This window comes from Falco punctatus (genome assembly GCF_963210335.1).
Source record: "Falco punctatus genome assembly, chromosome: 1".
Lineage (NCBI taxonomy): Eukaryota > Metazoa > Chordata > Aves > Falconiformes > Falconidae > Falco > Falco punctatus.
This window is the reverse complement of record NC_137580.1, coordinates 44,081,848-44,105,995: the sequence shown is the minus strand read 5'-3', so window position 1 is coordinate 44,105,995 and position 24,148 is coordinate 44,081,848. Positions and strand designations below refer to the sequence as shown.

The window sequence follows — 24,148 nt, the reverse complement described above, 5'->3', positions numbered from 1 at the left end:
TGTCACACAGGATCCCAGCCCCCAAGGCAGCCCAACAAGATGGTGGCCGACGCTGCGCTTCCGCCTGACCCCGCCCGTCCCTGGGCGCCGCGAGCCGCCGGCGCGCAGGCGCAGACCCCGCCCCCCGGCAGGTGTCAGGCCCTTCCCCAGCTGCACATGCGCACAGGGCTGGCCGCAGCGCCCCCGCAGGTGCACCTTGCCACTGTGCGCCTGCGCAGAAGCACCCCACAGGTGCCCCCTCCCCCTGTGCTATATCTGAGTACGCCGCGAACCGCACGTATAAGCGGCCGATTCACGCCTCTTGTCTCCCACAGATCCTTCCGCCGTCTCCGAAGGCGGCCTTTATGGCGTTAAGGCTCAGCTCGCTTGAGGCACAAACATAAGCGTGAAGGCGCGCTACAGCCCGAAACATCTGGTTTTCTCTTTGGCCCCACCTTTGGGCTCTTCGTGGACGTGGGCGTGCTGGCGGACTCCTTCACTCGAAGCTTTGCGGAAGGATACCTCCTTTTTTTTTTTTTTTTTTTTAATCCGCCATCTGCTGAGCAACGGTTTCGAGGCGTGGCCAGGCGCGCGGGCACCGCCCTCTAGGCCAATCGCAGCGGGAGGGTTGTCGCAAGCCCCGCCCATCTGGCGCCGGAGAGCCAATAGGCGTGAGGTACGGAGCGGCGGGGCGGGGCACGGGGCGGGGCGGAGCCGGGCGCGCGGGTGAGGGGGTGTGTGCGTGAGCGCGGGGCCGAGTAGCGCCGCTCGCCGCAGCGGCTGTTGCTGGGGGTGGAGGGGAAGCGCTGCGTTCGCGGAGCCCGTTGCCCGGTCGCCGTGTGACCGCGGGGTGTGCCGGGTGGCGGCCGGTGGCTGGGGCCGGGGGGAAGCAGGTGAGGGTAGGGGCCAAGACTCGAGGGCTTGCCTGGGTGGGCAGAAGAGGGTGTTTGTGAGGCGGACAGGCGTCCGGAAGGAGCTCGGCCCGGCCGCATTCTTCCCTGCTTTCCCCTCAGCTGCCGCCCCTCGCTTCGGCTCCTCGCAGGGAGGGAACAAAGAGGCGGAGGGGGGCAGGCTGAGGAGGCAGGGTGGCGGCCGGCCGAGGTGGAAATGGCTGGGAGCTGCACTGCAGCAGCTTCTGGTATTTCCTTCCACCCGCCCCCGCTGAGGCAATGATTAACAGGACCGTGGGCAAGGAGGCGTCCTGTGGGTGTCTGAGGGCTCGGCTTGAGCCACTTGAAAAGAAGCGGGGGAGGGAGGGGGGGGGACGGGGAGAGGAAGAAGGAAGCGACACCGCTCCCGCCCGCCCTGGCCCCTGCCGCTCCCCGTGAGGAACAGCGGGCGAGGGGCGAGTCCGCCGGCCCGCCTCGCAGCGCGGCCTGCCACCTGACCGCCGCCTTGTTCTGTTGGTTTTTTTTCTTTCTTTCTTTCTTTATTTCCTTTTTTTCCCCCCCCCTTCTTCCTATCTCTCTCCTCCCCTCCGTTTCCTCCTTGGAGGCCTCCCGATGAGTTAAAATGGTGCTGAGGCTCGAGGGGAGCTGGTCGCTGCTCGTGGGGAAGAGGTTCCTCAGCCTGTCGGAGGAAGACGACAGGTCATGGGACACCAGCCGCATCTCAGAATGGCCCTGGAAGTCAGGCAGGATCCGAGCGGTTTCACACACGGACATATCCAAACAAGACCTGAAGGTAACTGGGACCTTTGAAAGAGACCTTCTAAAATGAGAGTGGTTACCCTGTGACCTGGAAACTTCATGTGTGTGCGTGCGTGTGGCCATGTGTATACACATAATGTATATACATGCTGTTGTTGCGGGAGAGACATAATCTTGGTCAACTTGCCTCCTTAACATGCTTGAAAACATGTGCGTCTCTGGCAAAAGCACCCAGTGTGCTTGTACCAATGCCGGAAATTACCTCAAACTAATTATAAATGTGTTTTCTTCCACCAGCGTTTTGAAAACTTGAGGTGGCTTCTCTTGCACCTGCTGTGCCAAGGTTTTATTTCTGTGTATTTCCTAAATATAATACAAGATCTTGCCACTTGTGAACAATTCCCCCACCTCCAGCCAAGAGCTGAAAGGGAAACATTCTTAGGTTGTTGGGACTGGTGACTTTTCTTTCTTGCTCTTTGGAGTAGCTGGCTATAAACAAGCACTTCTACCATCTTGAAAGATGTACCAAATTAATGTATGGCGTTGGAGGTTTCTCAGACTCTGCTTAGACTGTGACCACTTGGTAGTAACGATTATTATAATAACGGAGATTTTTAAACACACAATCAATCATTGCAACCTTAGTGTAATTTGTTAACTATGTATTTTGGGTCCAGAGACTTTCACAGTTGACCAGCTCTGGGCTATTACTATAGTATACAAAGTATTTGCTAAGGACAAATCTGTTATAGTAATGGCATGTTGTTACATGGTCGTCTTAATTTGTTTCTGTAAGGGAGTTTGAGGGCAAGCTGTTGTATGAGAGCAAGAACAGTATCATCTTTCAATTAAAACTGTTCCCTTGCCTTTTTTCTTTAATGGGAAGAACTTTGTGTTCTCTGTTTAACTGAAGAAGCACTTGTTCCTTTGTCAAACAAAAAGAAATCGTAGGTGTTTCTAACTCTTCTTTTTGAAAGTGTAAACTTTGTTATGAAGAGTCCCGAGTTGTTGGAGGCCGAGCTTCTTGTTGTGTATCTATGGCAGGGGTGGAGCTATCTCCATCTTTGGCCGGCGGGGCCGTGCCTTACTTGCAGTGAGGAGGAGGAGTTGCTGCTGCAGAAAGTTCTTAAGGACCTGCTCTGGGACTTAAAAGGAAAAAGAGCAGGTGCTGTTAGTGGCTTTACTGTGAACATTGTAACTGGTTACGGTTTTTCCAGAAGTGATAGACTTAATGCATTCTACAGTAAAAGTGTTGCTGAAGTTGTGAAGTAGACAGTCAAGGCGTAGAGAACTTTTGTACCAAACACATGTCACCTTTCCTCTCTCGCAGCTCTATGTTAAAGTAATGTCTAGTTAGGCCCAAAATAGTAATGGATTGCGGGGTGGGGACAGAAATCTCTAAAGGAGTAGAAACGTTTAGTCTTTCAGATTTTGCTTTTTTGTGTACCTTCAGGAACAAGCTACAGAATAGAAGTGCTGTCAACTGCTTTTGATAGTATTTTCTCAACTCTGTTTTCCTGTTTGTGAGGTGTTGATGCTATAGACAAAACAAGCCATTCTGGTTCTGGTACTTGTGTTATTTGCTTATCTCTTTCATTGTTTCCTTGAACTTCCAAAAGACTAAATTCATTTCTGCACCCATTAGTTCTAAGAGTCTTGTCTGTGGTAATGCTGTTTTCTGTGCGTGCTTTTACTTGCCTTTCCCCTCAGAGGGAAGCTAAACATAAGGGAATATTTCTAAGAGTCACTCAGCTTAGATTTCTCTGCTGCCAGTTAAACGTATTTAGACCAGATGGTTATGTTTTATGGAATGAGGGAGTGATTTTTCTGAAAGTAATGTTCTCTACCAAGACATTCCAATTCTTATATTCAAGCAAAGTTATATTTGTGGTCTTTCTCAATCCTTTGCTGATCTCCACATGTTGCCAGTGAAAGAAGGGTAATGCCATTCCAAAGAAATTGGTCAAGCCACCATATTTTTGCTGTGACATAACTGCTCTTTTGTATAGATACTTCAGAGATTTGTGAAGATAAATACCAATTAAAAGCAAGCAGCAAATGACCTTCTTCACATTATATAATTTGATCACTTGGCTTAATGTCATTTGTGCTTTTGATGAATTAACTAAAATTATTATTTGGGACTGTTATTTTTAAACAAGCTGTTTTTCCAGAAATATTTTATTCAAGTACTTTAGTTAGGAGTTTGTGGAAAATGCATGTGCCACTGTGTTTGCAGTTCTTCAGAGTTTTAAGGGGTGCATGTTTTCTCCCAGATTGTAACCACCGGTGGTAAAGTTAACACATGTAACGGTCCTTGAGCAGCAGAGGACTCTTTGAGATGGGAGGGTTGTAGAGTTAAATAGCAATATTAATGTTTTATATGAGAGTAATGATGACAAACCAGTTAACGTTGACTATGACTTATAAAATTTATTTATAAGTCATAATTTAGTGATTGCTTGATTGTGTGACAGAAAGGCAATAATCACGTTTGTGTTATAAGTACTTTTAATGATATTTTTTTTTCCTTTTAGGAAAGTGGTGTTTGTTTATCCTTTTCCATTTTGCACATATCTTAATTTTATGGTTAGTCACTCCTTCGCTTTGTTTCCCTTCTTTAGATTTGCATAGAATTTGATGATGAGTCATGGGAAAAAAGAAGGTGGATAGAAGTCTACAGCCATAAAATGAAAGTATTCCTGGTGGAGCAAAAGCTGGTACTGGCTGAAAGAAAATCTCAAGCCAGTTCTATGCCTTCTGTCCAGTGGCCTGCAATGGCAAGTATATGCTTGACCTAACTAACTTGGGTTCTGCAGTTCCATCTTCTAGGGACAGTGCTTTTATGAATGTGAATTTCTCAAGTATAGCTTCACTTGTGTGCAATCTGAAGGGAGACTAAATCTCTTTGTACAGCTAGAGCTAGGCAGAGCTTGTAAGCATTTGAAGTTGGTATGTTGTGCCTGGAGATACAGAAATGTGTTTTTATGACTTTATTTCCTTCCCAGACCACTGTTCTGTACAATGTTAATTCAGTCTCCCTCTAGTCTCGTGTTTCTGCCTTCTTTCACGAAATTGCAGTTAAGAATAGAGAGAAAAAGGGTAAATAATAGGTTTCTAAGGATAGCCTGTATTTTTGTCTTAAACTCTTGTTTTACTCTTTGCCTCGAGTACTGTTAATTCTTCAGTTATTCTGGATCTGAGACAAAAATAATTTGAATGACTCTTATGTGATGGCTGCCTGGCACAAATGACTGGTCAAATTTGGATTTTGTGCATATGAAAACCTGATCTGCATCGTAGAAGCTGGAGAGAACTAAGTTTTCTGTAACTGTCATGCATGGCTGACTAGGCAAATTAGCCAGTAGAGGTTAACAGGGAACATTTCTTAATGTATTCAGCCAGTATAGTTTTACTTGACTGCTTTTAATGTTGCTGCTCAAAAGTAGTTGTGAAATAAATGAAGGTGTAAACTTGCTGAATATTAATTATGCTAAAGGTGTAGTCTGTTTTAATACTCTTTGCTAGGTGTAAAGTATGCAGTGTAATTCTTATTGCTGCAGTTTAGCTGAGCTTTCTTAAGCAAAGCTAATCTAAGTAGATGTTTATTGAAGTAGGCCAGATAGGATGGAAGGAGGAAGAAGAAAGATGAATCCTTAGTTTTATTTCTTGACCTGTGCATTGACATCAGTAATTCTACTAGTAGATTTTGTGGATACAATGTTCTGAAAACCTAGCTGTTGTCCCTTTCCAAGTATCTGAACAGTTCTTACTGGATATTTGTCTTCCAATTTTTGCATAAGGTTTTCCTCATGATATGTTTGACTTGTCAGTTCATGTAGTATACATGTTTCAAAGCTCATTTAGCAGAGGAATGGTGTAGGATAAAGTAAAGCACAATACTGGAGCTTGCCTTGGCAAAAAAGACTTTTTTCCCTTTACCACCACACAAGGCAGGAAAGAAGGGGTCAGAAAAGAGGTGTGTGGGTTAATTACTTGAATCAGGAAGTTGTGATGAAGATTTAAATATACAGGAGAGTGTTTGTGATAAATGGAATAGCTTTGCAGAACTCTTGTAATGCCCAGTTGCTCCTGGAGACACTCTTGTTTCCCTTAAGGGTGATACTGCCCCTTTGCCAATGCTGTCCTAACTGAAGTGAAAACAACAAAGGGGAAGAAAGTCTTTGTTCGTTTGATCAGTCCTTTGGAAATGCAAATACACACCCTGTCTGAATGACTTCTTTTCTTTTAAATGGAGCACAAATGTACCTTTCACATAGGGAGGAGTTATTCTTGCCAGTCATTATGCCTACCCACTCAGAACTGTTATTGCAAGACTAGACAGTATTTAACCTTGACCATGTTGGGAAGAGTTCAGAAGCTTTTAAAGGAAATTTTTGTTTCTTGTCTGTTCTTGATCCTTTGGCATGCTTGAACACAATTTCGTCACTGTATTACAGCAGTGTAACAACTATGAGGCTATCCAAATTGTCACATCTGCCTAAGCTAAGGCTTCAGTATATTGTCCATGTTGCATGAGCTTTGAGAACTTCATTGTAAGCCATGCAGCACACCTTCATTGGTCTGCTCGTTATTCCCCCAGTCTACCATAAGGATGGTTTTTCATTACCGTATCCACAATTAGAACTCTTAGTATTAGTAAATTCTTCATGGTGAGATGAATGATTAATGGTTGTTAATGACAGCCACCTGAACTGAATTCCTAAATCTGATAAATGAAATTAGTTTTAAGTATAGTCCAGTAACTCCTTTATTAAGCATGTATTAGAAGTGTTATTAGAAAGTCACTTTGTTTCAAGAGTTGCCACATTTAGAAGTGGTATCTTAAGAGATACTTTAAATTTAATTATTTTTTTAAATTAACTTTAAATGCAAATGAAGACTCATGAGATCTTCTTACTCTCTTTCTAAGAAAATGTTTATCACTTTTCTAGACTTACAAATCCTTAGTGGACAAAGCTGGTTTGGGATCAATGGTTTCAGTGCGCTATCTTGGTGAAGAGAAATGTGTTTTTCTTTCTAAAGACCTTTTGACACCCATTCAGGTAACTTTGTGTGGCACTATAAAGATGGAAGATAATTATTTTTTTCTTAATATTTAAGCTATGTCAAGTTAATATCTTTTAAATGCAAGATGGGTAAAAACTTGGGAGTAGGTGTTTATGACCATAACTCATAAATATCAGTTCTGAATGTAATATGTCTGTTGATTAAAAAAAAAAAAAAAAAAACACTTCTGAGGCTGATGCAGTATATGGTCACTTAAGAGAGGGGGTGAGGGAGTGTGCTAGGACAGTAGTTATTCAGCTGGGGTGACAGAAATTGCATCATGCTGATGGCGGGGATAATCTGGAATAGTTTCCTTTGTTCTCATGAACACAACTCGTTACTATGAAAGGAGTTGCAGGGAAGCCTGGAATAAATCTTGCTATTTAATATAAACACATCACTTCTAATCCTAAACAAGTAAGGAATTGGACAGGATGTAAATGAGATGGTTGAAGTGTAGTCTCTATTGAGCACCAGGAGGAAAGTTTGTTAGTGAAAATTAGGTAGAGATGGGTTGAAACAACTGCCCCACCTGACTGACTGGTCAGGTATTTTGAAGAATAGTGTCTGCCAATGATAAAATATTTTACCTTTCCAGGGAACTACTCTCAAGACCTATAAACAGTCTAAATGAAACTAGTAATAGATGCCCCATGTTGAGACTGTTGGTAGTGCTGTCATTAGTATTCCACTTTGACATGTTAACAGTCAGCACATAGCTCCTCTTGAGAAACTAATAGAAGAATCACTTAAAATTAGAGTTGTAGATTGTCATCTTGCCTGTGTTGGCTCAGCAACAGAGTAGAGATTTCTTTATGTAGAAACCTTATCTCAATACTGCAATGGAGAAGATTGCTTCTCTGGTATTGTGAATAACAGTTTCTTGACTACTAGCTCTTCAGCCTTCTGCTTACAAATACCAGAGCAGTGCTTGGGGCAAACACGCACCCCACCCCACCCTCCAAAACAAAAAACCAACCCAACCCCCTTTTTATTAGCACTCAGAACCATTGGTAAAAGCTTGCTTTAAACTTTCATTTTAGAATAATTCTAAATGTTGTCAAGCAGCTTGTTTTAGATAGTAATAGAGAAAAAAAAGACTAAAATATAAATACATTATACTGAATAATTATGAATAATTTAGATGTAGCTGACTTTTCATTCATACGAACATTTTATAATGTCATCTTGAGATGGACCAGATCCCATCATTATCATAAGTAGAAACATAAAACTTAAAATACTGGCATTTACATTTGCTCAGGACTACTAAATTACTGCTTCTGAGAACTTAAAATCCTAAATTAATATTGTAAATTAAGAAAAGCTCACTTGAGTCTGGCTTGCAGATGGTCAATCTAGATTAGTGGTAAGGAAACGATGTCTGCCTCAAATACAATATCCTAGGAGCTGAAGGAACACTGAGTAATGAGAAACTTGTTGGACTTCTATGAATTGCTGCTATCTCATTTCTAAATATTATGTGGTTCTGTTAATTAAAAGCATTATCCTTAATACTGACTTTTTTTCCCCCCCCTAAATAGGATGTGGACAGTTCCAGGCTTCCTCTTAAGGATGATCAAAATGTTAATGAAGAAATTCAGGCTTTGGTTAAGAAACACCTAGATGAAACACGCTTAGTACAAGGTACAAGCATACTCTGTAGTGGAAAACTCTGACCATAAATACTTGAGTCAAAAGGGAAATCCTTGCAGTGATGGTGTAAATTACAGTAATCTCTTTTATCCCTAAGAGCTTTTTAAAATACTGTTTCCACTTTCCTTTGCAGCAGTGAACGTAAAATGTGAAGGATTATAGAGTTTTGAGTATTTCCTTTGTAGGAGTGAGTACATAATTTAGGTGCATATAGATGACCAGGTGCTTGTGAAAGAGATCAAATTTGTAGCAACTGTCACAGAAACTACTTGGAGTTTTTTATTGCTTCAAGTACCTCTCTTTTTTTTTCTCCAGTCTGCTGTTTAATAAAACTTCCAAAGTTTTATATAGGTACTACTTCTTTATTCATGTTAAAATTGTTATTTTTAGATTTGCCAGCTTCAAATTCTTAATTACTTTGTTCGTATGAGCATATTTCTAGTCATGTGCTTGCTTATGCATGAAGATTTTACCTTTATGGAAAGGTAAATATTGCAACTTGGTTGTCATTTCCAGTACTGTAAAGAGAGGAAAAATTCACATTTAATCATTGAATCTTCATTTCTGTGTCTACTTATGTGTCTTACTATCTGAAATCTGGAGGTCACTCTAGCCTCTGCTGTGTGTCTTAATGTGCAGAAAAATTAATTGAACTATTGCAGGAAGGAGGTGGCTGTAATATGGTTTTATCATTCTTTCCCACCCCTTGCCCCTCAGCTGTGTGGAAATTGTCTCCATTTCCACTCTCAAATCTCAGAATCTGTTTGTTGTGCTTACTTGCATCTTGCATACAGTCCTGTCAGGAAATTTGTCTTGGTAACTGTGATGATCTTCATGCTCTCTTTCTTTTTTTAGGTGGAAAAAATATCATTGGTTCAAAAATTAGAATTTATAGCCTGGATCCATCTACTCAGTGGTTCACGGCAGTTGTTGTCAATGGTAATCCAGCTACAAGAACTCTAGAAGTCAATTGTCAGGAGGTAAGAACCAGTTGCTGTGGGTTTACAGACTGAGATGGGGAATGGGTGAGAACTTGTCTTTATATCCCCACCAACACCATTTTTAATTCGGTCCTTACTGTAATAAGTTTAAAAAAAAATGGGGATCAGCATAGTGCAGAATAATCTTGTTACCTCACAGTGTTTCTGTATGGTGCTGGTAGAATTATAGAGTAACCAATGGCTGCCTTTGCCAAATGAGGGAAACCTGGAATTTTTGTTCGAAGAGCAAGGCAACTGGTATGATCCTGGTTTCTTTGCTTTCTGTACTGTGTAGACAGTGCTCTGAAGCACCAGTTTATATGTGTGTTTTCATGCAGAGACACTGTCACAACAATATATTGTTAAATTCAGCTTGGTATTCAAAAAACTTAGAATTTAAGCATCTAAGCTTAGTCTGTACCAACGCACCTAAGAGAAATACAGTCAAACATTAGCTTTCACTTCTCTAAATGGCTGCTTCTGTGTTGTTCCTTTCCAAGATTCCAGCTTTAAAAACTCTTGATCCAGAGTTAATTCACGTTGAAATCATATATGACAACAATGGAAAATGTGGTAAGACCTATTTTTGTTTCTCCTTTAAACACTAAGTAGCATATTTGTGATAGACTGATCTTGATCACCTTCTCTTCCAGATAAATCTAAAAGAATTGCGGGGACGAAAAGGAAGTTACCTGAGAATAGTGGAAAAGTTGATAATAAACACACAAAATCTTCTCCTGAGGTAATGTCTTACTATGTTATATATGATTGTTACATAATGGTTATGTCATTTCTCCAAACAGTCTTAAATAAGAATTGGATAGGAACGGGGAATAATAAATATAATCCCTGGGAGGGTGTGGTGAGTTCTTTGAAACTTGTCTAGGCTTGGGTAAAACGTCTTGCCTTGTGATAATCAGAGAAGAAGTTACTGAGCTAATGTTGGTTGGGGTTTTTTTTGGTGTGGTGGTGTGTTTGGTTGTTTTTTTTGGTTTTTTTTACTGTGCTTTTTTGCCCACTCCTTTTGCTTAGGATTTAGCCTGTCTGGTCCTGTATTCTGTAGCGGGAAGAAACGCAAAGCAGTTCTCAAGTCTATAACCTTTGCTTTCCATTTTCTTTCTTTAACTGTTTTGTACTTAAACCTGAAAAAAAAAAACACCTCAGCTACAGTTGCATGCTTTGGGGATTCATGTTGCACAAGCAGCAGTCTGGAAGAATGTTGTTCCAGTAGAAAAAAGGAATAGGACTACTTTTCTATTACTTGCATGTTTACATTTATTTCTTTTGTGAGTGACCTGCCAAGTGTCACTGAGACCTAAGAAAACTGTCTCAAAGGTCAGAAGATGATCTGGGTAACTTAAGTATAGAAATGTAAATGAAAAAATAATGGTTTGGCTGAAGGCCAGTACTTCAAACTTGCCTTATAATTTTGCCCCAGTGTTTCAGAACAAAAACTGCATTTTAGAAAGGAGTAGCCTTCTGGAAGCTTTAGACTGGTGGCGGGGGGAGGATTCAGTTTTGTTTCAGGTTTTTGGCTTCATTACTTGGCTTCTGTGCAGGCAGTCCTGTGCCAAGTCAACTGTGTAGATCTAGCTAGTGACTAGATACTGTTATTAGAAATCTTTAAGGGCTTCACAAAGACACAACATGAGGTAGCAAGTACGGGGTATGATTCCTCAATGAAGAGTCATCTGCCTTGTATTTACTGCTGAGGAAGAGCATGCAGCAAATCAGTAATGAAGTAGCTAGTGCATTGCAGTCATACTCTACTGATGTTTCTATAACTTGTGCTTGAGCACCTTTAGCATCTTTTGGGTGCTCATTTTGACATTATTTAGCTTTCTGCATACTCAGTCACTGAGCAGTCTGCTTGATACAGACCAGCTTTGCATGTATTTCACATTCCAAATGTCCTGCAGAAGAGTTATAATCTGTTTTTTCACCATAGTTTTTCCTTAAAGCAGTGAAGTTATTTACTTCTAATTTTCTAGTCTGCTTTCCTTCAAAGGACTGGATCCTTTACCGCTTTTGTACTCTTTGGGAAATATCTTGCAACTATTTTTTCAAAATGGTTACAAGTGAGTGTACTTTCTAATGAGGAAAACAGAAGCTCTGTTTCTGGTTTTGATGGATGTGAATATAGGAGAATGATAAGCTGAAGCCATTTTTTTTTTTAACTTAGTATCTGATAGTACTTTGATTTCTAATATGGAGTTAATTAATTCCAGTGTGGTTTTGAGAGCTTGTCTTGATGCCTGACAGCTGTGTTACACCAAAGCAGAAAGGAAATATTTTGGACTTGATGGTAATAGGTCTGTAGTGTAACTTCCAGCAGTAAGTTGAGCATGTGGGAGTGGAATACGGATGTTAGAGCAGAGGAAGGAGCCCCATGGAAAACTACTGTTTCTAAAGATACTTGCTAATTTGGTAGGCCAGTTGTATTCCGAAAAGAATTGTAGATTTATGATCAGCACAGAATTTCTTTACTTAACACTTTCTAGAATCCTAGTATAGAAATTTTCTCACCACAAGGAAGTTCACATCTAGATTTTTGGTAATGTTGTCAGACTAACTTCACGGTTTTAATTTTTTCTACAGTTTTCAGATGAGGTCTGAAAACTATTTCTGAATTCTGATTACTGCAATTATTTTAGAAAGATAATTGCTTTGGCAGGTTATGAAGGGCAGAGCTTTCTGTCTTTCTACTTTTGTAATACACCTTCCTTCCCTCAAAGTTTGTTGTTAACTGGGGTGAAAATGAATTAATGTGAACGGTGTTTCATGAAACCTATAAAATTTAAAAGAACACTAAAGCCTTTCCATCTTATGGACTGAGTGGGGACTGGGTTTCAAGCTTTATTAAATGTGGTGGGAAGGGCATTAGTGTATTTTTCTTTTTAAGCTGAACTCTGCAAAGCAGTATTTCTGTTATCCTGAATTTTCCTAACCATTAAAACCTCCCTTACAGGTTTCTCCCAGTCAGGGACATGTGCAGTCAGTACCAACTGTGTTGGGTGAAGCATTGCTAGGATGTACTCCTGCTAATAAAGACCAAAGGCACCAAGGCCTACCCCTGCCAGCTAACTCGCCACCCAATCTTGGTGCAGAAACTCCTCAGGGGTAAGGAATCTGTTTATACTCGTGCAGACTTTTTTTGCTCCCAAAATAACTCCAATTCTTAGCAAAACAAACTTGGAGGTCTTTTTAAAGAACTCATGTAATTAGTCTTCTGTAATATTGGCTGAGAAAAGTGTTAGGCTCGGTTGTCCTGAATACATAATTTACTTATGCCATATTCTTTTCTACCTTTAGGTAGTTGCCCTTCAGTGTTACAAGCAAATGTTACTGCTTCATCGTACCCATCTGTAAACTGATGTGGTGCCTACTTTTTGTCAGACACATTCCTCCCCAGCCCCGAGAAAAATGGAACACGTTCAGGCAGGTGTCCTGTACACTAGCTTCTTTTGAAGATCAAGTACAGGTTCTCAATTATATTTGTTGAACACCAGTGCCTTCAAACTCCTTTGTTACCCCCAACTCTGTCACAAAAATGAACGTAATCGCAGAAACAGTATGACAGGAAAACTCAAATTTTGTGTATTAGCTTTAAAGTGTTATACTTTTTTCCACTTAGTTTTGTGTATATATCTCACAAGATAAATGTGGAAAAGATGATTATTTTATTTGAGCTTTTTGCGTGGAACACTTCTATTGTCTCCAATCTAGACTTCTAGTGCCAGCCAGAATTTCCTTGAGCATTAGAATCTTCTCACAGAGACATGCAAGTGAAATGCATTTGTTTATACAGCTGTTGCATGGAGACAATGTAAGTACCTGTTTGAGAGAGAAGGTAGTGGAGTGGCTGCAGTACCTAAATTTGTGTGTGCCTACATGTGTGTACAGCTTCATCATTTTGTTCAGTTCCTTTGGTTTTGATATTTTCAAAACCCCAAAAAACCTAAATAAAAGAACCAAGCTCAAAACCACGAACCTATTTAACCTCCCACAAAATTAAAAATCTTGCAACGTCACAATTCAAAGTACACAACTTAGTTTCTTCTTTCAAGGTTTAAATGTGACTAATTGAGCCACTGACATCCTGATTCATTTGACACCTTTTTCTTTGTCTAATTATTGTATGTCGTGTGTTTCAGCACGTGTAGACGAAGCTTACCAGAAAGTCATCCTTCTTGTCTTAATACTGGAATTAAACCATTGAAGGAAGATCTGATGGCCTTTCCTAAAGTGGGGTTTATATCTAAAGAACAAACGCAAAATCTGGATGATCAAAATGGTAAATACACCTCTTTGGCAACATCAAGATCTTCATCTTTGACTGATTCAACTAATGAAAAAAGAACCAACCTGAAAAATTCCAATGAACCTCTTCTGAAGCCCACAACAAACTTTTCAAAAGAATGCATTTCTGTAAAACAGTTGCAACATCTTAACTCTTCCATAGCAATACCCAGAGTCAGTAGCACTGTTGAACTGCAGCGGACTTTAGATTGTAGACCCTCAACCTCAGATGCTCATCTTCTCTCTTTTACTGAGTCTGGAGTTAAATCACAGAGCAATTACAATAGCCAAAACAGCCACAAAGGAAACAAGATTGATGAACTTATGGACATGGAATTTTTTATTAGAAGAAATTCAAATGAGATCCTTTATGACAGAAATGAAAATGAAAGCTTTTGGACTGGAAGTGCCAAGGTCCAGGACAATAGTAAGTATTTTTGAAGTTTCCTGTCATTTGGAAGTCCTTGTAGTTTCTGTGGAATTACATAGAAATAGGTCTTTTGTAACATACGCAAAATTAGTAATTTACTTTGTGTGAGAGATTCTGGAACTTGAGTAATTTGTAGGTTCTTTTGCAATAAACTTGAGGAAGAACGTCCCTTCCTGATAAAGGAAAAGTACCAATAATAATTTCTAAAAATAAATTGTTAGGAAACGTATGCCAGAACAGAATGGCAAAATGGGTTACAAACCCAGGGCTCTGTTTGGAATACAAATTCTGATGGTATGATGAGACTGCTTTTTTTGGTCTGAACTTTTGTAAGTGGGGTGAGAGATGGTGGTAGTTCTCAATAAAGCTTTGTCTAAGAGGGTCTTTCATTTAGTAACTATACTGAAAACAACCCAAACAAACAACACAACCCCCCAAAACAACTACAAAAAAACCCAGCCACCACCCACCCAAAAAAACCCTGAACCGAAACCAAACTACCCAACCCCCAAAAAATCCACCTTGTTTCTATGCTTTTTGTGGCCCAGTTCCACTTGACATGCTCTTTAAGTCTTCCACATGGGACAGAAGGGGAAGGGCTGGACTCCTGATATTACATAGTGCTGTGCATCAGGTGCTAATCATTCAGGGTTCTGGGAATCTCCCTACACACCCACCTCTTTCTTTTCAATCTCATGTTGCTTGGTCTTGGATTACTATCTGCTATTCCATAATTAACACAGATACACAGCCAGCCAAGCAGTCACTGTTGGGCCCTGCTAGGCCTCACCCGCAATGTGGGAGGAAGAGAGGTGTTTGGAATCTGTTATGCTAAGATGCTGAAAACCGTTGCATCACTAGGGTGAAAACATGACTGAGAAATGGCCAGTTTGTACTTTTGTCTTTATTACTTGGGACATCTGGGCACTTCATACCATGGTCTATTCAGTGCTCAGATACTCCAGCCCTGATAGCTGAAGAACTTTCATTAAAAGCAGGTGCTCTTTCAGAATATGCCCCTGTGGAGGAGCAAGAGGAGCTGTTGAACTTGAGCCCACAGATTATGACTCCAATGGAACTATAGCTTGAGAAAGTTGCTACTGACCTGAAAACAGGTTTCTGCCACCTGCATATATTTTAGTGTAACTTTGTTTCAATGTAATGTGAAACTTTTCCTATAAGTTGACATGAATCTTTCAGTAAAATATATTTGCTTGCACCTTTATGTGAGAAACTTCGGTTTGTCTAATCTGTGCTACTCTTCCCTGCAGTAATTGTTCGCAAGTCAATTTTAGCAGATGCTTCTAAAGTGAAGAAGCTTCAGCAAAGTGGAGAAGCATTTGTACAGGATGGTTCCTGCAATAATATCGCGCCTCACTTGCATAAATGCAGGGAATGCCGTTTGGACAGTTATCGGAAGAACAAAGAGCAAAGAGACTCCACTGTCTTTTGTAGATTCTTTCACTTTAGAAGGTAGGAAAAATTCTGACTCTGTATAGACCTTGATGTTGTTTAAACATGCCCTGCATCAGAGTTGGACATCTGACCATTTTTCCTTCTCTAAAAGGGGGGCTGTTGAGTACTTGCAGTTAATTGTAACATGGACTTCACCTTCCAGGATAGATGAAAAAAACCAGTCATTTGATCAAAATAACTCATTTAGGTTTCTGGTTCGGAACTGCTAGATGTTAGTGTGTAGCTTTTAAACTTTAAGGCTAATATACCTAACTAATGAGAGGTTGCCTGTGTGTTTTTTAGCCCTTAAAATTTTTATAACTGTGTAATTTGAATAGAAAATATTTTGGCAGGACTTTGAGCTCTTTATTTTGCTATTCTGGGCTGAGTGCCAATGGGATAATGTGAGTTTAGTTTGAGTGCTACAGCTCAGTAGTATTGGAGATACTAGTGAGAGGGTAGATTCTGTGCATGTCTCCCAAAGTTTAGCGGTTGGACACATGGAATGTTAGACATACATCCACAGCTGCAGAAGAGTTGCAGCAAGTGGCTGGAGCTTTCAGCTGGAGTCATGGAACAGTGATGGGCAAAATAATAAACTATGTTGATCAGTTCTTTGTTCCATTTTACACTTGAGAGTTTGTGCTACTTCTTTAAGCTTGCCATAGAACTGTTTAATGAGTATGCTTATTAGGTTTCAGGAGGGCAGATGGGGAGGGTCAGCAAGGCAACTTTAAGGAAAACCCAGTGACTGCCAAGTGGTGGTTGATTTTCCAGACCTAATCTGCAGCTTCAGATCCTTTACCCCCCACCTACACTCCCCCAGAGCCTGATTCTTGAGCTGAACAGTCAAAGTCTTTTGATGTTTTATCTTTGTAGTTCTTAAGACACTATGAGGGACCCTTTCAAAAAGGGTGTTAAACTGTTACTTGAAGCCTGTCTGTAAGGCCAGGGTGGATGTTGTCAAACTGCAGTGTCTGGTTGTTTTTTAACGTGTCCTTTCCTTTGTTTTCAAGCTGTGTAAATTTTTTCCATGAACTGTTTGATCTCATGTCCAGATGTTGTTGCATGCTTCTCTTTATTTCTCCCCACACCCATTTAAGCTTTGAGGTATGGACTGTGTTTTATGGGAAGAAGGTAATGTTTGTGATGTTAGAAGGGAAAAGCAAAAATACTAGTTATCACAAGGGAAGTGGAAAGCTTGTTTATTTTCAGTTTCCTTCTGATTTTCAGAGGAATTACTTTCTTTTGAGTTTCTAGATAGAATAAAAAGGAAGCTATAGGTCTGAAGACCTTTTGAAGAGAGAAAACTGAGAGTGGAAAGGTTGCAAAGATCATGAAAAAAATACTCTTCCACTCTTTGTTTCTTGAAGTTTATTCTTTCACTGCAACACTGTCCCCCTTGCACTCTTTCTAGCTGAAAGGTGGTTTTTTAAAAAATGTGTTCCTAATGTGTTATTTAACGTCAGATTAGAGATTTTACTATAATAAATCCGGGGATAATCTGATGTTAATTGAAACGTTCAAAAACACGTAAGACCAGAGTAACAACAGGCTATGCTAATTCATCTTCTCAGGGTAAAAATCCAGACTTGTACTTTGACTTGCAGTTCAAAGCAGTTGAATCCTTCCGTTTAGAACTTGAAGCTAACGAAACCATCCCTTTTTATTGAATATGAAATCTGCAAAGTCTGAAGATGGCATTTGTCTGGTGATACTGCTTGCCAGCATGTGTTTTCTTGCCACACTCTAACACTATAGTGAGCGCATGTTGTCATCAGAAGTCAACTTCCTCTACAGCATTTAGTAAAAAGGTTCCTGATAACATGAGCGGAACTCTTGATGGTTTTTATTTAATGAACTATTAACAATACTGATATCGGGTTTTCTGCCTGCTCAGAATCACTCAAGAATGTAACTTACACAAGTTTTGTTTGGGTTTGGTTTTTTCGGCAACTACTTCCAAATTAATTGTTACTGAAATACATTCTATATTTAAGGTGTTATAACTTCTCTTGTGAGTTGTACTTACTAAGTTCTTACTGTTACCTCCTCTAGATGTGATCCTTAATGCCAGTGCATTTTTTTAAATTGTTAACCTGATTTGATTTTGTGTGAACAAAAAAAAAATCTTTAGGAACTTACTACAAAAAAACTGATGTTTTGAGTTTTTTGTTTGTTTTTTTTAACTAGCAATACATTAAGCTTAACACTAATGACCAATATGTTTACCCATGTCCGTTGTAATCATTAAGGGTTACACTCATTGACATACAGTACCCATGTTTACAATTTGGGCATTGATTCATTGGAATGAATGTGAACTGATAAAACATTTGAGATAACGGGGTTTTCTTCTTTTCCCCCCCTCTTTCCACAGGTTGCAGTTTAATAAGCATGGAATACTGCGTGAGGAAGGTTTCTTAACTCCAAATAAGTATGACCCTGAGGCTATTAGCTTGTGGCTACCTTTATCAAAAAATGTTGTGGGTTTAGATCTTGACACAGCAAAGTATATCCTAGCCAACATTGGAGACCACTTCTGTCAGCTAGTGATATCTGAAAAGGAAGTTATGTCTACGATTGAACCACACAGTAAGATCATTTTGTATTAAAATAATCTGTATTTTAATAGCTTTATGTGAAACTTTAAGCTCCTAACCTGTGTAAGAATATATTGCGTTCATTTAGAAATGTCACATAAGACTTCATTGTTTCCCTGTCTTCTCAGAGAGGTAATGGTTAAGATCCAGTGTAAACTAGTGTCAACAATTCTTTGCTCACAGGCAGGGGGCAAGGGAAGAGTAATGCTACCCTTCTTTGTCAAAAGAATTCTAAATTTATCAAGTTACTTTTCCTGTTGCAGAGAGTGTAATTCTGTTACGAAAAAAAATGTGTGGAAAAAGCCCACCAAACAAAAAAAACCAACCCACACCAAGAAACCAACCAAAAACCCCTGTTCTTAGCATTTAAATGAAAAAGCTGTCATTTTGACCACACAGGTTCTGTTAGGTTGCTTTGGTCCTGTTTTGTCGTTCTTGCGTAACGGACCTAATGCTGCCTGTTAGGTCAGTGAAGAAATCTTTTTCCTTCAACTTGGAAGTTTCCAGTAGGACTGTTTCCAGCAATACATACAGCCCTGCTGGGAACAGACCAGAGAGGTGGTGGTGGTGGAGTCTGCACTGATGAAGCTGTACTGTCAGTTACAAGGAAAACTTTGCATCCTTGAACACAGGTTTTTGGCTATATCAGAACCTTTCTGTAGCAAACGGGAGCAGACAAATGGGGAAGGTTGTGATCTTGCATAATTGCTGCTCAGAGTAGAATGACTCTTAAAACCATGTTTGTTTTTTGGATTCTAAGTATGTGACTGAGATGCCGGACAGTTTAGAAGACAATCTACCCAAGGCCTTCTGCATTTGGGTAGTATTGATGTTATGTAAAGATCATTTCGGTTTACTAGTCATTCCAAGGTTTTGAATAGAAGGAAAAAAAATAAATAGGCTTGAACGTCCCTCAGAAGGGGAAGGAAGACTTGAGATATTTCAGAAATGCTTGCTGTGGGGTCTTAGCCTGGGCTGCTTGGGCTCTGCAAGCTCTGCTCTTCCCTTGAACTGGAGCATGCTTAAGCTTGTGGAGCCAGAGTGAGAGGTACAGACTGGAATACCGAAATGCTTTCAGGAGGATGAAGTTTTGGGTGAAATTCATGAAACAAAAGGGAGGTGTGGTATTTCTTAATAGCAGAGGGTCCATCTGTTAACATACCTACCAGAAACATCCTCTGCTTAAAAAAAAACAAAAACAAAGACACATGTGAATTCTGAAGTTGGTTTGAAAGGAACAAAATGTCATTGATTCTTCTTTGATTGTTTACTGCCCCAGCTGGTGAGAGTAAGGGAACTTAATTTCATTAAAATGGAAGATATTTTTGTTGTCCTCAGTAGGAAAGAAGTAATTTACAGTCTAGATATTTGTTCTTTGAATGATTCTGTGTAAGAGTGCTCACTCAGTTGGCATGGGAAAAAGGTAGATTCTTCTGCCACCACAATTTGAAGTTATGGTAAACTTTCTGCGTCAGAGTTCACATCAAATTATACCTTTTCATAAAAATTCTGCCTCTGGTAAACCGAACTTTTCCAACATGTCAAAGTATTTTGGGCTGATACTACTTGCCAGGGGATCATTTATGTTTCAGTATTTTTGTACTCCACAGTATGTCTTAAGGATTAGCCCTCCTTTCTTTTTACCAGTGAGTTATTGGACTGGTAGGTAGAACCACAAGGCAAGTGTGGAGAAAATAATTTGGGAGAGCTTCCTTAAAGAGAGTTCATTAAGGGATTAGTAGAAGAGCACAAGTGAAATCATCCCTGTGTAGTAAAAGATTGACTAGTATAGAAAGAACAGTTTCTTAGATCACATTACTTCTTGGCCACCAAGTACCAAAAGGAGACCTAGAGAAGGAGGAGGCAGGTTCTACTACAAACTACAGAAAGGAAACAAAAGAATAGGAGAAGTAGAATAGAACATAATTCAGAAAACAAAAATATGAAGTGACATGCAAAAGATAACCAAAAACCCCTTTATCCTGTTTGGGGGAAATTGGAGGATTGGCCTAGAAAATGGTAAATATAATAGTGCATGTTTTTAAAAAGCAGAGAAGAATGGAGCTGGTGATATTTACACCTCTGTCTTCTAGAAGAATTTTGAAGCAAATAGACAATTTTTGCCTCCTACTTAAGAACAAATTGTGCCAAGTTATTCTAGTTTTTCTCCATACATAGTTCATGGCCATTATACAGAATAAAAAGCAACAGATGTCTTGGATCATGGTATGGGTTTTTTAGCATACGTTAGGACATGGTCTCTCATAACTCGCTTTTAAAAGTAAGAAGTGTTGTGGGCAGAGAAGTTTTGGAGAAGTTATAAGCAGGGAAGCAGGTAGGAGGAGGCAGATGTGTGCTTTTTGTCTAATCTAGTTTTCTAGCTGTGACATAGTGAAATGAAGATCAGATAGAAATAATCTGCACATAATACAGCTCTGGAAGGGCTTGTACTTTTTTTGGAAATTACTGTCAACACTTGGGATATTCTGCTCAAAAGCAAGAGGTGACTTGGGGTGAGGAAAGGTGGAATATAACGGGTGCATAAGGAACCTGAACAGCAGTAATCAGTTCTTCAGACAAGAACAGCTCACCATTCTGAGGTCTGATATGCACCTATAAATGTATAGATAACCTACTAAAAGGAAGAAAACTACTTGCCCACTACGCTATTAAATAAAGAACAAGGACAAGCTAGTTGTGGCAAGCTAGGCATTAAGTGTAGCTTGCTAGTAGCACCCTATATTTCTTTTTTCTACAGTAGCTGTGGAATTTCCATATAGGAGAATGTTGGCAGTGTGCATGTTAACTTGGGCAAATACATGTTAGAAGAGATGTAGTTGGTGCTGCACAGGAAACGGCAAAATGGTCTTGATTGCTTAGACTCTGTTCTGGACCTACTTTTCTGAATCCGTAAGAGCAAAGGCTTTGTTTTGGAGTTCCTATACAAAAACATGTCTGAGTCTTGTATTAGTGAATTACTTTAATGTAGATACATTTAACATTCAAATATTTTGTTTTCTTTAAACTAACACTTTGACTGATTTGTCAATTACTGCAGGACAGGTAGCCTGGAAGCGGGCAGTTCGTGGAGTGCGAGAAATGTGTGATGTCTGTGACACCACAATCTTCAACCTTCATTGGGTCTGCTCTAAGTGTGGCTTTGGCGTGTGTGTGGATTGTTACAGGATGAAGAAAAAAAGCTTACATGAAGGTGAGAATGCACATTGCTGCTTTAAACGAAGGAGTGGAGAAAGAAAAGAAAACCTGTGTTTTGAACTTGGAAGTCAATAACAACCTGAAACAACAAGACGATAAGCCTTCCCAACAAAAAGAACATGTTGTAGGCCCGTAGTTTCATATATCAATAATAGCAAAATATGTAACTTTCCAGAGGAGGATGAAAGATGCACTAATAAAACAATTCAATTGTTTTGTTTTACAGATGATGACTCGGATACTTTCTCCTGGTTTAAATGTGTGAAGGGGCAGGTACATGAACCAGAGAATCTAATGCCTACGCAAATAATTCCTGGAAAAGGTATTTCATATACTTGATGGATATGAAAAAAATCTGTAGGCTTTTGCTGTCTTTTCTAACTTGTTGATACTGTACTGAGTGAGGGGGTGGGTTTTCTTAGTAATAAAGTTAGCAAAAGCTTAGTGTTTATTGCCCAAGGACTGGAAACAGCCTGTGTACTTAGTAATATTTTATCTTTGACCTTTACAAAGACTTAGCTAAACTTTTTGTTTAATGATGAACTGTGTTCGTGTACGATTGTTTACCTCCATAGGCTACACAGTTTCTTAAAAAGTCTTACTGAATGAATGCTGGATGCCCTGACTACATGTGAGCTCACTAATGACTTTTTTCCTTCAGCTCTCTATGATGTTGGTGATATTGTTCACTCCGTAAGAACAAAATGGGGAATAAAAGCAAATTGTCCTTGTGCAAATAAGCAGTTCAAGGCGCTATCAAAGCCAACTCTAAAGGAGGATTCAAAACAGGTATTGCTACTGCCTCGTGCTATGTCTGTAGTATAGGTTTGCCTCAGTCTCCTACTTGACATATGTGGAGCCAACGGTAATTGATTTTGTAGGCATGCTAATCCTGACCGCTGCTGATAACCCCACCATGTAGGTTTTACTTCAAAATTTATTTTCAGTATTTGTCTTTCTGGTTTGTTTTTTTGAGTTTTGGGGAAAATGTCATTGTGCCCCTTTGACATGCTGATGCCTCAGTAAGTGACCTATTCTTGAAAAACACTCAGTAAGGATTTTTTTAGAGCAAAAATAGGATTAGATTGACAGAACCCTTAAGAGAGGAGTCTTAAGAATAGACTAGTGGGAATGGTTGTGAAGTGTAGGCTATCCCTTGGGTCCTGGAGATGCAATACATACAGCATCTAAAAGAATATGCAGGGTGGAAGACCACTGAAATTCATAAAAGAACAAACCATGAATAAAATTGTGAGGGGTAGAGCAGTGAGGAGAAGCACTGATTTCTTTGAGAATCCTCATAGAAAGTTTGCTGATCATTATATTTAAACAAACAAACAAAACCAACACCATATGTTTATTTGTTAATGGATAGTATTTTTTCATTTTTGAAAACAGAGCACAAATTAATGGCCTAGTTTTGCAGCATCTTGCAAGAAACCAGTTTTAATTAAGTAATTTTAATTTTGCTGTGTGCTTATTTGTAAATTTACTTTGAGGAAAATATGTTAAATGTGAGAAGCAGGCTGAACCTGATTTTGGTGTTGGTAATCAACAGAAGAGATAAAAGATACTGTTAAGTGTTAAAAGTGAGGAAGATGCTTACATGATTCAAAAGTTAGCCTACAACTGACTAGCTTCAGTATTCTGTTTCTCAAGATTTCCTCTGTGACCCTGGACAAAGAGCTGCATTGAAATTTATCTATACCTCTCTCTGTAAAATTAGGTACTGCACTGGTGTGAGGATAAGCTTGTTAGTTTGAAGCATTTTATGTTATATTATAGTTGGAATCCTTACCAAGCATTAGAATTTATTAAGAGATGAAATAAAGAATGTAGCAATAAGCAGACATAGGTACAGAATAATTTCTTGACTGGGTAATATTTGAGCAGAGAGAAGAAATCTAGCCAGTCACGCAAGGATCCCAGGCCAAAGCAGTAGTTCTGCTTAGTCTGTTACCTAGAATCTCCAAATAAGTAGGTGGATCAGCTGCACAAGAGATGTACAGCAGTCCTGTGCTTGGATTGCGCTGGCTAGCTGGTGCTGCACTCATATGTGTGCGTATTTTAGACCTGGCAGGTGAGTGGACTTCTGCTGCCTTTCAGGATAAAAACTTAGGAGCACTATGTATTTCCGTCTGCTGAGCTAGACCTCCAGCTTAGCCCTGATCTGAACGTCAGCTATCCCTAGGGTTGCGAGTGCATGCTATTAAAACCACATTTGGTTCCCAAAGCAGTCCCAGAAGATGCATCTGGGAAACTCAGCTTTCTGAGCTTGTCTGGAGGGGTGATGTCTCTGTTGCCTGCTGTTAATTTTGTCAGGAGATCCCGAATCCTGCTGCACTGTCATCTCTGGCTGAAACTGGGATGCAATGCTGACCTCTTGTGGAGATCACATATTGTTAGAAGGGACAAACTTTTGGGGGGGGGGGGGGGCGGATAAAAAAATGAGTCTGGATGTTATTGCTTGCTTCCCCTTTCTGAGTGTGTTTGTATCTAACAGAGTTTTGATTTGTGGTTTTGTTTTGCTTTGTTTTTTCAGAACTTGGTACCTGGAGAGAGGACCAGCCTTCCACATAACAGTTTCGCCCCAAGCCCACAAGTCACTACACATGATCCTCCTCTGAAGTCAGCAGCTGGAAGTAAACAAACTGCTTCAGTGAATACTTCTCCTTCATTAAGTTGGTTATCAAATCTAACAAGTGGAAACGTGAATAAAGAGAACAAAGGTATGTGCAGAACCTGTGAAGAATAAACACTTTGTGGCTATTTGTCAGAAGATTATAGATCAGACCCAGCAATATCTTATGT

At 39.9% G+C, this 24,148-nt stretch overlaps 1 protein-coding gene across 2 annotated transcripts in view; it reads left to right on the top strand.

The window, feature by feature from the left end:
* The first annotated feature begins 630 nt into the window (after positions 1 to 630).
* KDM3A (lysine demethylase 3A) overlaps positions 631 to 24,148 on the top strand; it is a 31,758-nt gene continuing 8,240 nt past the window's right edge. Inside the window, exons 1-16 of one of the 2 annotated variants that reach the window (XM_080399974.1) lie at positions 631 to 655; positions 1,474 to 1,662; positions 4,253 to 4,408; positions 6,584 to 6,694; positions 8,243 to 8,345; positions 9,210 to 9,334; positions 9,835 to 9,907; positions 9,988 to 10,076; positions 12,303 to 12,454; positions 13,489 to 14,060; positions 15,335 to 15,536; positions 17,899 to 18,113; positions 21,180 to 21,332; positions 21,564 to 21,659; positions 21,999 to 22,126; positions 23,880 to 24,066. In XM_080399974.1, the coding sequence (XP_080256100.1) occupies positions 1,492 to 1,662; positions 4,253 to 4,408; positions 6,584 to 6,694; positions 8,243 to 8,345; positions 9,210 to 9,334; positions 9,835 to 9,907; positions 9,988 to 10,076; positions 12,303 to 12,454; positions 13,489 to 14,060; positions 15,335 to 15,536; positions 17,899 to 18,113; positions 21,180 to 21,332; positions 21,564 to 21,659; positions 21,999 to 22,126; positions 23,880 to 24,066 (2,533 nt within the window). In that variant the 5' untranslated portion in view covers positions 631 to 655; positions 1,474 to 1,491. Of the gene's footprint in view, positions 656 to 713; positions 873 to 1,473; positions 1,663 to 4,252; positions 4,409 to 6,583; positions 6,695 to 8,242; positions 8,346 to 9,209; positions 9,335 to 9,834; positions 9,908 to 9,987; positions 10,077 to 12,302; positions 12,455 to 13,488; positions 14,061 to 15,334; positions 15,537 to 17,898; positions 18,114 to 21,179; positions 21,333 to 21,563; positions 21,660 to 21,998; positions 22,127 to 23,879; positions 24,067 to 24,148 lie in introns of those variants that run through there. The other variant, XM_080399973.1, reaches the window with a different exon arrangement.